The sequence below is a fragment of the Pseudopipra pipra genome, chromosome 4, assembly GCF_036250125.1.
Source record: "Pseudopipra pipra isolate bDixPip1 chromosome 4, bDixPip1.hap1, whole genome shotgun sequence".
In the NCBI taxonomy this organism is placed as follows: Eukaryota; Metazoa; Chordata; class Aves; order Passeriformes; family Pipridae; genus Pseudopipra; species Pseudopipra pipra.
The window spans coordinates 44,003,136-44,016,916 of NC_087552.1; the positions used below are offsets into that span (position 1 = coordinate 44,003,136).

At 35.4% G+C, this 13,781-nt stretch overlaps 1 protein-coding gene across 1 annotated transcript; it reads right to left on the reverse strand.

Annotated features, from left to right (window-relative positions):
* Positions 1-7,215: 7,215 nt before the first annotated feature.
* LOC135413261 (melatonin receptor type 1A) lies at positions 7,216-12,207 on the reverse strand. Its single transcript, XM_064652701.1, has one exon. It carries the CDS (start codon positions 12,075-12,077, stop codon positions 11,343-11,345), a length of 735 nt encoding a protein of 244 aa, XP_064508771.1. The 5' UTR covers positions 12,078-12,207; the 3' UTR covers positions 7,216-11,342.
* Between the last annotated feature and the right edge of the window lie 1,574 nt (positions 12,208-13,781).

A 13,781-nucleotide genomic window follows, 5' to 3' on the forward strand; every position in this document is an offset into this window, starting at 1 on the left:
TGACAGAGTGGAGGTGTTATCTTAGTATACGTCTCCTAATTTCAGAATAATTATGATATTTGGTGGTTTTCACCTACAGTTACAGGAGAATCTCACTCTTCACTGGAAAAATGTTTTTAAAGAAGGATTGAAAATATGAATATGGTTGCATCTTTAAGACCCCAAAATGGAAGGCAAATTAAAGTACTTTATTACTATTTGAAATCATATCTTTGTTTAAAGCCATTCTCTGCTTTTTGTGTGCTTGGCTCATGGTTTGTGCAGGATTAGGGCTACCAAGCCCAACTTTCAAAGTGATCTAGGGAACCAACTGTAGTCTATTCTAATTCTGAATAAGTCTCACTCTTATTCCAAAAAAAAAAAATCAAATTCATGGTGTGGACTTGAGTAGCGAAAATTTATCCTACATTATTTGCAAATAAAAGCATATATGTATGTATTTGATGGCTGGTTAAAGGAACAGTTTGTGCTGCCTCTGTCATTTATTACTGAAGTATAGTGTAAATCCTGTTGCCATGGAGTAGCAATGCATATCAATTTCAGACAAATTTTAGTGTATGAAAAGTATACTAGGTCAGCTCTAAAACAGAGGAGGGACCTATAAGCAAGGAGAATATAATAAGTCAGTCTTGAATTTGGACACAATTTACCTATTCTTTCATAGTGTGTCCTTTAAAAAAAGACAAATAGTGGTGTCCTGATGATACATTTCATCTAAATGAGATCACAATGTCCTCCAATCTTCCATAATAAAACTGAACTAGTATTGACTATCATGACTGCATAAAATTCATTGGTAACACTTGAAAAGTTCAAATGTCCTGTTCAAACACCAACCAATTGAAACTGTCTTTATCTGCAAGATATGCTGACATAAATGACAGAGAGAAAATTTCAGCAAAAGAAATGGTGTTGTTTTAGTATGAATTACATGCATTCTATTTCAGCTTATCACCAGAGTTAAAATACTTGCTTTTTAGAAGCAGCAAACTCAGAAAATTCTAAATTTCCCTGTCCAAAAATTAAAAAAAATTTTAAAAAGTCTAGCAATTATATTCACTCTCTATTGCTGCAAATCTTGAAAATAAGAAAATCTTCACAGAATCTACTGTCACCATTCAGTTGAAATCCATTAATACTTTGATCCCTAGTATTAACTGTTATGTTCTCTCCTGCCTAAGAAGTTAAAATTAAGGACTACTAGGCAGTAAAATGAAACAGGAATGCCTTTTACTAGTGTGGCACATGCCCATCAGAACTTCATAAACATCAGTGAAACCTTTCAGAGATATTTCCCCCTTGCACTAAGCGTGCATGGTGCTTCTGCCAGTGCCATGTGTACCAGTACACATCAGATTAGGAGGTGTACCCTGGAGTGGGAAGTCTGATGCACCTGCAGAGTAGCTACTGTGGTGGTCACTTTGTCTCGTCTCAAGTTGGCAGAGACAAGCACGCAGAAAATCAGGCTGAGAGAAAAAGAATACCCACAACAGGGTGATTTATGAGATAGCAGCCATTGAAACACATAGACGCATGTACAAAGTGTACTCCAAAATTTTATGTTGACATCTCCCCCACCTAGAGAAAGCATGACAGTTGAATGAAATAAAAGGTAGGGTAAAAAAGGAAATGCAAATGCAGTGGTTCAGTATAGCTCAGTTTGTTATTTGGTGTTGACAAAACAAATGTAATACATATGATTTTCAAAAACTTTAGTCATTCTCCATGACTGCTACTTACTCTTTGCTGAATGCAAATCTAATTTTCATAGCTGCCTACAATAATGTATATGCAGCTGTATCCAAACATACCTGGAATGCATTTATCAGGGTTCTCCTCGAACATTTTTTTCTTCCAAAATAGAAGGAAGAACTGAAACCAAAATGTCATAACAGATGTTAAACAACTGTTCTCAGTATCATGGAACACTGGCCAAAGGTTGTGATGCAGAAGAATAAAACTAAAAAGTAAAGTAACTGATGAGGCTGAAACTGAATCTCTTTTTCGAGGAATGCTTTCCTGTGGCTACAGACATTACTCTGAATTTCCTTATTCGTGTATTTTAAGGGAACGTTTTTCATTCCATCTGCCCATGCTGTCATCATCCTGCTTTTAACTGTGATTAGGTGGTTAGTTTGTAATACTTAATATTCACCTTTAGATGTGACCCAATGACACAATGCCGAGTTATTTATGAGAATGTTCAAGAGTCTCTTGGCTTCCTGAATATACATTGTCATCTGTGAAAAACAGATGAGGGTGAAAAACAACAGGGTTTGGTTTTTTATCAGGGTATTGGTGTTTAGATGTAAGCCATGTCCTACATAAGAGTATGAAAAATTATTTTTTGAAAGTTATACTGGAGATTTGATCATATTTTTTTCAAGTTTAAAAAAAAATGTTACTCAATTGTTTCTTTAACAACCAGTTGGATTCTTATTTTGAACTCTTCTGCTTGCAGTTATTCATTAGGTAACGTTATCTGTATTATGAAAACACATCTTAAACATCAAGGAAGTATTCTGAGAAGATGAATTAATTAAAAAAAATAGAATTGTTGCTTTTCTGTATTAATAAGGAAATGTACTGATTAGATAATTCTTTTGGGATACTGTTCTAATTGTTTTGAAAATATTAAATTCCTAATATCAGTGAAGTAATTATGTAAGATGGATTCTCTACTTTGATTGCTGCTTTCCTAGACAGCAGTTTTCTAGTAATATGTGAATCAAATGGAAGGTCTATCTTGAAGGACTAAACCAGAAATGATTTCAGAATAGGAGAGTCCTATTTAGGACCAGACTAATTGCCTGGCCCAGCTGGCAGCAGACATCTGTGTAATAGACCTTTAAGTCTGTTTGGGATGACAAAACACCTACCCTCTATCTTCATGTTTCGTGAACCTCCCATGACAAAATAATATCCCAATGAACCTAGGATTTTTCACTATGAGTTGTCACCATTGCGTTTCACATATCTTTTCCTGTATGATGAGGGAATGACTATTTGACTATTTTTATCAGATATGCTGTTAAAAATCAAAAGAGAAGAGTGTTAGAAATTTACACAAATAGAAACTGCACCCTTGTTGGTCCCTTCCTTCAGGCTTGGAGGTTTCAGTGGCGTTATAGATTTACAGCTTCCTTATAGCTTCTCCATCTTAACAGATAGGAGCACAACAATAATTCAGAGGTACTGAGAAAGGGCGAGTGTTAAAACATTAAAGAAAGGGTAGATGCTAGGAGGTTTTATGTATAAAACCATATATCGCATGTACTCTTATATATGACCTGAATCATAGAATAAGCTGAATTGGAAGGGATTCATTAAGATCATCGAGTCCAACTCTTAGCCCTGCACAGGACCATCCCCATGAGTCACACCACGTGCCTGAGAGTATCATCCAGACACCTCTTCAACTCTGCCAGGTTTGGTGCTGTGACCATTTCCCTACAGAGCCTGTTCCAGTGCCCAACTACCCTCTCTCTAGGTGAAGAATCTTTTTCTAATATCCAAACTAAATCTCCCCCGACACAAATTCATTGCCTTGGGTCTCGTCACTGGTGACATAAAGAAGAGATCAGTGCCTGCCCCTCCTCTTCCCCTCACAAGGAAGCTGTAGACTGCAATGAGGTCTCTCCTCAGTCTCCTGTTCTCCAAGCTGAACAGATCAAGTGACCTCAGTCAATCCTCACACAGCTTCCCCTCAAGGTTCTTCACCATCTTTGGACACTCTCTAAGAGCTTAATATCTTTCCTATATTGTGGTGCCCAAAACTGCACACAATATTCAAGGTGAGGCCGCCCCAGTGCAGAGCAGAGTGGGACAATCCCCTCTCCAGACTGTCTGGCCATGCTTTACCTGATGCCCCCCAGGACATGGTTGGCCCTCCTGGTTGCCAGGGCACTGCTGACTCATATTCAACTTGCTGTCAAACAGGATTCCCAGGTCCCTTTCCATGGCACTGCTTTCCAGCATCTCGTTCCACAGTCTGTATATACATCCAGGGTTGCCCCATATCAGGGGCAGAATCCGGCACTTCCCTTGTTGAACTTCATATGGCTGGTTATTGCCCAGTCCTCTGATTTGTCAAGGTCTCTCTGCAGGGTCTCCCTGCCTTCCAAGGAGTCAACAGCTTCTCCCAGTTTTGTATAATCTACAAACTTGCTTAGTATCCCTTCCAGTTCTGCATCCAAATGATTTATGAAGATGTGGAAGAGCACAGGGCCCAAGATGGAGCCCTGTGGAACCCCACTAGGGACAGGTCACCAGTCTGATGTTGCCTCATTCACTGTTACCCTCTGTGCTCCACCCATGAGCCAATTGTTCACCCACTGCATGATGTGTTTATCCATTGTCCATTCTGGACATTTTATCCAGAAGGATCCTGTGAGAGACAGTATTGAAAGCTTTCCTGAAATCTAAAAGGATTACATCAACTGGCTTCCCTTGAACAACTAGGTGGGTTACCTTGTCTTAAAAGGAAATCAGGTTGGATAAGCAGGAGTCTCCTCTCATGAAGTTGTGCTGGCTGTGACCAATGACTGCGTTGTCTTTCAGACGTTTTTCAATACTTCCTCGAATAATCTTTTCCATAACTTCACCCGGCACTGAAGTGAAACTAAAAGACCTGTAGTTTCCAGGCCTGTTAGTTGGTCATGTAATCAACAAATATTTTCTATAATAATTAGATGGTTTGGACTTCAAGTATTTATTTAATTGTAACTGAACTAGGAATAACATGCACTTTTTTAATAGATCATTAAAACATTATTCAGACTAGCAGTAAAATCTTGTTTCATTTATTAGATGGGCTCCCTGTTTCCTCTAACAGCCTTTTGATGGTAACATCAGGGATGATTTCTTACTAACTATTCCTTATGGCTGAGCTCTTCCTGAAACAATGTCTATTTTCTTTAAAACCTTTGTTAACAGTCCTTTTTTTTTTTTTTTGTCAAATGCTTCAATTCTTGGTCTTACCTACTCTGAATTTGTTTTCCTACCCTGATGCATCTCATCAGAGGTTTAAAGTGCAACCCTTCTTTAGTGACTTTTTAATTCCTCCCTCGGTACAGAAGCTGGGATCTTGACATGTAGAAAAAAAAGAAAGAAGGCTAAATGGGATTAATGAGCATTTAAAAGAAAAATAGTTACTTTAAAAATTATAAATCAGAATTTATATTTGAAGAATATAACCCCTTGTGGGTTTGTTCATGTTATACATTTTTATGCTTATATTAAATCAGAGATTCTTGAGGGTGACTAGTACTGAAATTATGGTATTTAATTTGTCTCTAAGATGGTATTTAATTGATATCAAAATATTGATATTAAAAAATACAAGTGGTCATAATAGATCACAATAGGACAGAGACATTTCAGAGTCAGGAACATTATGGCATAATGTTCACTGGTATGGAAAAGGGACAGACGAGCTGATAGCATGGTCAGAACCGATGAAGGAAAACATCACATGGGATTGGGAAGGAAAAAATATTATTTTTGGAAGGAGATATATTTCTAGGAGTTGTCTTGGAAAATTGAATTAGCATCAAAATTGTTTTGGAGAGATGACCAGTGTGAACATAAATATTAATGAAACAGTTAATATTTCTGCTTTCAAGCTAGGCAAAATTTGTGGTGAGAGAGACTGAATGATAATAAACTATAAGAAAAGACTAGAACATAGTGAACAAACTATTGGCATATTAGCCTTTCAGCTAGTCTGAAACAGAATTTTGGGGATCCAAGGGCTTTATAGTTGGTTTAATGCACCTGTAATAGCTATGTGTCTTTATACTGGATGTAAACAACCTCTTGAATATAGTATTTGGTGGACACATCTTTTTACATGACTTGAGGTTTGTAAATCATGCATATATAATCCATAGATCTACATAATATTTTTATGTAACTTAAAAAATTATCAAAAAAGGCTTAATGAAGTTTTTCCATGTTATTTTTTAAGCATCTAATATTGTACTGTTAAAAAGGAAACAGAATCTTCTTTCTGTGAATCACTGCAATTGTTTTCTGTGTATCTGTTTAGGGTTTGTGTAGACAGTGCTCTGTGGCAGAAAATTTCACAGCTTAAGTTGTATGTAAAAGTATTTTGGTCTGAGACATACAGTTGTATTGCCCTGAATTTTATATACATTATGAAAAGCTGAATATCTATACATATTGAAGAAGAGTGAAGGGTACTTATTTGAGTATAAGCACTTTTAGAATCTGGAAACAAACATGCAAAGTAAAATTCTTGTGATTAAATCAAAGCCCTGAGTGCACATGCAATACAAGCAGAAAGAATAACAGGAAGTAGACTTCCTGTCTCTAAATCTCTTATGTTGGTACAATTTTCTGCTAAATAGATACTACTTATACAATTAAGAATGAAGCCACATAAAAGACTGCTGACTTTACATATTTACTTATAAAAATGACAAATCACAGAGACAGTTCCACTGGATGAAGTTAAATTTGCAGATAGTTAATAGGCAAATTCACATTCTCCCACAACATGGACAGCTGACAATTGTGGACTTCCTTAGAAATAAAATATATATTTATTGTGTAAATAGCGTAAAATAGCTAATTTTTAGATTTATGAAATCTAATATGTCAAAATCCTCAGCTGACATGACACACTGAAACTGTGCTGGTTTATGTGAGTTGAAAATGAGACACTATGTCTCAAATGCTGTTTGGTTATAACTTTTGGAATAACCTGTATATACGTTTATGAATAACATGCTTTTCAAAATGGGCATACTTTGGTCAGTGTGTGGTCGTAGGGATGGCTTGAGTGATGAGTATAATATTAAATTGGGAAAATATTTTCTGTGACCATTATTAATATATGTACTTCTTTGATGAATTTACTTCTGTATCTATTTAAAATTATAAAAGGTATTGACTTGTACTGTAAGTCTTTTTCCACCCTATTCATATTACAATCTCTCAGACACATCTTTGAGGTAGGAATAAAATTTTTAATAAGTAAATTCATAAAACCACATAATGGAATTCTTAACACAGGCAAAAATTTGAGATACAGTACAGGGGCTATAAGCCAGGCCACTACTTGAATATTTTTTCTTCTAAAAAATTCAGCTTTAGCATGTGTGATTTCCCAAACCTCAGTGACAAGATGACAGACATTTGTAGTTCTTAATTATTCATAAATCTTGTTAATAATACTTAGAAAGTGCAGTTATTAGAAAAGAATTAAAGAATAACAGTCCATCTATATTACTACAGTTTGTGAACAAGTTTTTCAAATAGAAGAAGATTTTGAAATTGTATTTTAAACTGAATGACCACATATACTTATGTACTTGTGTATTATATTTTAAGGAGACTTTTTTATGACTGTTTTTTTCAGTGCAGTTTAAGGGAAATAGCAGTTCCCTTCAGTATGTCTTAATTAATCAGATCTCACACGATACCATTTCAGAAGTGGTCAAAAAGAAGAAAAAGATGTGATCATTATAGAAGGATGCACTATACACTAATACAGATTGATAGTATGTTTATTATGGATGATTCCTATACCTACCTTCTAAAACAAATAATAAGCAAAAGAAAAACAATAAAATCATTGCTATATATTATGCCTATTGAAATAACATATGTTTGCTTCATATCTCTGCACTTGCACTAGCCCAGTGGTAGAAGAAAATGTGCAAAGCACTCTTAAGCAAGCTATTCCAAATGAAACTACATTGTTGCATACAGTTACAGTTCAACTACAATAAATACCCTGTTTGATATTAATATATTCATTAAGATTCTCTTTGCTGGTAAATATGTAATACTGCCAAGCTTCTTTGTTAACATGAAGTTTGCAATGCAGATGACCACCTGTCTGTAAGAGTACAAGATGTTTTGATATAAGATCATATTCAGATTGTCAATGTAATCAAGACTGGAATATAAGAAAGAAATTCTTGTAGGATAAGGTAGAGGTCAATTATGCTATAAGTCTTCGGTGCGTTGCCTACAGAGGCGTGCACTGCTCCTTCACAGAGGTTCTTTGGCTTCACGGGAGCTCAGACCAGAAATGGATAGGAAATATAAAAGGGACGGGCCCCTGCAGATGTGGCAGACACCTAAGACTCGCAATTTAGAAATTAATCTGTCCAGGGCTGATGACTGCTGTAGGACAAATACACTATCTAAACCATCCAGACAGAACTCTAAATAATGCAGTTTTTCTATTCTAGCCTTTAGTATAGGGGAAAATTTAATGTTTTGGAATGTAAAAAAACACATCAAGGTTCATCTACTTTCACAGAAGCAACTAATTTTGGATAAGTTTCTAACTCCATCTCCTTAGAATGGACAGAAATCATTATCATTTTCATCAATCTTTATGTTGACCATAAAGAGTCAGATGTTGTGAGGTGCTGACTTATGTTGTCATGCCCATTGTCAATGAGCAGCTGACAAGGCTGCTGATTGTCTTAGATAAATCACTTCAACTCCTTTGAAGCAATAGACTTGGATTAAAAGTAACTATTACTGCAAAGTACTTCAGAACGGCAGTAAATGCAAAAGTAATCTCATGAGAGCAGCAGATGTTGCTCAAATTTTTCATCCATAGTAATTTTAAACTAAATTCTAAAGACTTGCCCCCCAAAGAAGAACCAGGGATTAGTTTATTAAAATTATTGCTATATTTAGCAGCTTAAAAATTTGCACCAACATGCAAATTCTGTGATTTAGATTTAATACAAATATTTCAAAATACAGATCTGAAAAATGTTCTCCATTTTTATTACAGGCCTATTCAATAAAATATATACCTTTGGTATAATTTGTTCTGTTGTATATAGCAAAGCATTTTCATTGTCACGAAAAATATATTTTAGCACTTGCGAATTACAGGGGACTTTAATTCCTCAGATAACCCACAATATTGGATACAGTGTCTTCAACCGGCTCATAAATATGTAGACATGATACACATGTACATTTTCTGTTGGAAATGGCAAGTGACAGATCTTTGAGAATCCTAAACTTACTAATGATTAAGCTACTTAAGCTGTCTTTATGCTACTTTAATAAATATATAATAAGACATCATTTTCATTGAAAATATGCTTTAAATAAGGCAACTTTTGTAAGAATTCAAATATTGTTTTCTCTTGCATGAAAAACTCATTTTCTTGTAAGGTAGTCATGCCTTCCTTGCTATTCTAAAATCACTATGCACAAAGCAATAAAATTACAGAGCTAAGCATCCTCCAAGGATGAAATCACAGTGAAGAAAGCTGTGATATACTTTATGCTGTTAATCATGTTGTATCATATCGCATCACATGATGATACCACAATAGAAGAGAGCTGGTTATTTACACAGTGGTTCTGACTGAAAAATGTAAACAAAGATGAGTCAAGCACCTTGGCAATGCATTGACTTTCTAGTTCATAACCAGGGTTTTACAATGTTGTTCATTAGTTCTGTTGTTAACATGACATGAGGCACCTGTTTTTAAGGTAAGAAACTGGTCAGATGATGAAGTGTCAGTACCGCTTTCAAGTAAATATGAATATGTTTCCTTTTAGTTCATTATTAAGTCAAGGGTATGCTAATCTATGATCCAAGAAAGATGAAATGCTGTCAGATTCATATGCAATTTAAGGAGTTCTATGACATAGAGTAACTGCTGTTTTCTAAGACATATAAGCTCAAGAAAATCTCCATTACAGTAAATAATATTTTAAAAGAATTCTTTAGGCAAAATTCACATTTTAATATAGATTAACAGAAGTCTGATGGCTATTCAGAAACTCTTAGTCCCATTGGCATTGTTGGAATCGGCTTGGAAAAGCTCAAGTGTACTCAAACATCTCTGTAGGTATAAATGCTTGAGCATTAAAAGCTATGACAGTTGGAGCTTCTTTCCAGAACTAAATGCTCCTTCTTTTTAAGGTCAATTTGAAGGTGAATCCTATTGTGAATTACTTTTCTCCACCAGAGGACTTCATTATAAACAGACATTCTTTGTTGCAGGAAACAGCCTAGCTATTCTTCCTCACTTCACAGTGTACTTCCCCTCACTGAAGAGGTGCCTGCTATCTGTGGAAAGTCCACATAACACGTCCTGTCCTGAGAGTCACATGTTCCTCTTTGTGCCACTGTCATAAGTAGTATCTTCTCTGTTCTATTATTTAAAGGTGTCTAATTGTTCTAGGTTATTCTACTATGTTCATAATTTTGTTAAACACCTAATTATTAATTTGAAAATCTCATCTGTGTCAGGTTACAAAATAACCTCTAGTCTCAGGCTATTCTCATGAGAACAATTTCCAAAAGATGTTAAATGCTCATTCTGTATCTTATTTCCCAGGGTTGCATGGGGTTAAGATTCCACTGACTAGACAAAACTTGCCACTCGTATTAAATGCATTAATCTTCTTCTCACAGAGGTTTAGAACTTCTATCCTTTACACAGGTGAGATATAACAGTCTTCCTCACCTATGTTTCTAGAAGGTATTTCCTCAGAAGCTCCTCTGGGGCACTTCCCCATTTCATGAGTTACCATCTCTTCAGAAATAATGGTAATTTAAATTTCTCTTCCCAACCCTCCTACACATTTTTTTCATGCTGGAATGGCTTGACCTGATGAATCACAGCTCTTTTCTTTCCTTGCTGTTTATCCTCCTGCCCTTGGAGCTTTGAAGATAATCAGTCAGGCATGTTTCTCCCCTTAAAAGCTATTTTAAAATTGAGAAGTCAATTGAGAATGTCATTCTTAGGAGGGTTGCTGAGGTTTAATATCCAAAGAAAATTATAACTGTGTCCATGTTAGTAGCAAAGCAATATAGATAGAGGTACTTATCAAAAATCCTGATGAATTTTCAATTACCTTGATTTTTCACTTCACATCTCCTAATATATTTCATAAAGGCCTGATTCCTTCTTTTAAAAGAAGTTTCCAGAGGTTTTAGAATCAAGACCACAACCTGGCCAGAAAAAGCAGGTGGAGAGTGGCAGGAAGAGTTTTATGATTTGTTTTACTGCACTAGGCAGTGTGGATACTTCTGTTTCAATCTCTTTCTAGGTGTTTGTCTTCATCTAAGGGAACAAAACAAGTATCCATGCGTAACTTGTTATGCACTCAAGGATATCATTATGTCATTATACAAGAGATATACCATTGTATAATAGGACCTGTATACCATGGCTCTATATCAAGCTCCCAAATACTATGAAAGGAATTTGATCAAAGTGCTCTCAGTGTAGAAGATATATTTCACTATAATATCTAACAGTAGAACTAATAAAACAGAGACTTTATTTGGATGCTGTTGAATGACAGTAAGATTCCCATTTTCAGACAGAGTCCACCTTTACTTGATTGTTGTTTGTAATCAACGGAGAAGGTTTACTTCTCATTCTGTCTCCTGCATCGTTAGAACTATCCTGGAAAAAAATATTTGCTGTACAAAAAGTGACAATAATTCTCTTGTATTCTCTTCTGAAGTTCTGGTTCAGGAGTCCATATACTATAGCATTAAGGCAGCTGTTGAAATATGCCATATAATAACTAGATACAAACAACCACTCTGGAATCCTAGGGATTACAGTTTTTGGGTTGACAGCCACAGCAAGGCCTATAAAGTTCAAAGGGGCCCAGCAGACTGCAAACAGTACAAATACTACAAACATGGTTACAAAGTTTCTGAAGTCGTGTGGCTTCAGCCTAGGGTTGTTATCTGGTTTAACCCTTCTCCTTACCTGAATAACGAGGATCCATATTCTCAAGTAACAGAAAGTAACTACGGCTATGGGAAGCAGGAAATGGAAAAACACAATTGCTATTGTATATGCTGAGCTCACAGATTGTGCAAATGTACACGAGTAAATCCTGGGGTCATACTGTAGCGATCCCACAAACAGGTTGGGCACAATAGCAACAAATGTTAGGACCCATATAAGAACAACATAGCACAATGAATTCTTGTTGCTGTATAGCTTGTCATATTTGAGACTGTGGCAGATATAGCAGTACCGATTGATAGCGATGCCTGTAATATTGAAGATTGATCCAATGACACTTAGGCCCATCAAGAAGCCACTAATCTGGCAGTGTAGGTATCCCAGTTTCCATCCGTTGTGAAACACAGATGTGAGGACCAGTGGATATGGGTAGATAGCTACAATCAAGTCTGCAACTGCCAGGCTTACAACAAACACATTTCCTGTAAAATAAATATAAAAAGGCAAGTATTAGTTTTTCTTTTGATCTTTTTCTGTCATTTCTACTCTCATTATATTTATGAGAAGCCTTAAGCGGAACACTTTAAATGTAATTAGTTTCTACTTTCTAGATCAAAATTCATTATATCAGAAATAAGACACTCATTTTGAGTCTAAAAAGGTAGCTTAAATTAAAGATGCACCTTTTAAAAGAAAATTGTCTTTAAGCTTAATTACCATGACCTAGTATATTTATCATGTCATTTATTTGGATTCTTCCAATCACACAGACTTAGAACTAATATCAAATTAAGATATCCATAACTTTAAGCCTTGCCTTGGTTTTAAATAGTATCTCTTGAAAAATCAGCAGAAATAATATTACTAATAAATTTCAAAACTCACATTTACCTTCCTTATTTAATTTAATTCCCTTTCAGTACATTACCGCTTAACTTTTCCAGTCCTGAAATGAAAATCTCTTTTCCCCCATTTATATTTCAAGCTTCCACGACTTTTACTTGACTTTTATAGTAACTGTCTTTGAATCTGCTGGCTAGGACTTCTCTAAACTTAACTTCTAAGACTCTAGCTGAACACAGTTGTCTTTTCTAAACTGAGAGACATGCTCTTCAGTAAAAAAGTGATGCTGGGCAGTGACCTAGACAGTTCCTAGATACTGCTGATGTCCCACTCTTCTCTGCCTCCAAACAGAAAAAATAAGCAATGAAATATTCGCTTGGTTCATTTTTTAACGAAGACAGATGATAGAACTCCTCTCTGCTTCAAAAACAATGGAATCCATCAGGTTTTGAATTAATCTTTTGAGTATAGATTATATTTTCTTTTTTTAGTTACTGAAACTGAATACCTCCCAACCATTCTAGTTTCTAAGAAGAAGCTCACGAGATACATTGAAGTCACTTTCATTCATTTTTTAAAAGTAACTATTACATGTATTGGTCTAGTTGTTCATGTCCATTTCTACAGAAAGTTATAAATGTGTGTATACACATGCATGTATGTAGGTATATAAATGCATATTCTAAATAGGCATTTGTGTGTTTGAGATTCTATTTTGCAATTCTGAGATTATTCAAGGAAGATGAAATATGAGCTTCTGTTGCAACCTGTAATAAAATACATTGTTAGCTTTAGATGATGTAGATTTCATTATTAGTCCAAAGTGGGGTTGGTGAACTGTTTTGGGCTTGGGCAGACAAAACACAAACAAATAAAAAGAGTTTATAAGAAAAGATAAAAGTATCTATGGAACAATAGGGCATTCTATCTCAAACAACTTAAAATGCATCTTCTCTCACTAATCCTAGCCTTTAAATGGCCAGTTAGAAATATTACGTCTGCAAACACTGACAGAGAAAACCAGAAAATATCTGTCTCAGGATGCTACTTACACTGTCCTGTTTAAATTTTGATATGTGCAAAAGTACCACATTTGATATTTATACTAATGGCCTTAATTTAAAGACTGTTACACTAGCTGTCATCAGTTTTGTTTCTGGATTTATAAACAACTTTCTCATGATAGCGTCTATAGTTGTTTCTTCTTTG

Bases quoted from the DNA above. Each gene is read 5' to 3' on its own strand.
- LOC135413261 (XM_064652701.1), bottom strand. From the start codon at position 12,077: ATGGGCCTAAGTGTCATTGGATCAATCTTCAATATTACAGGCATCGCT.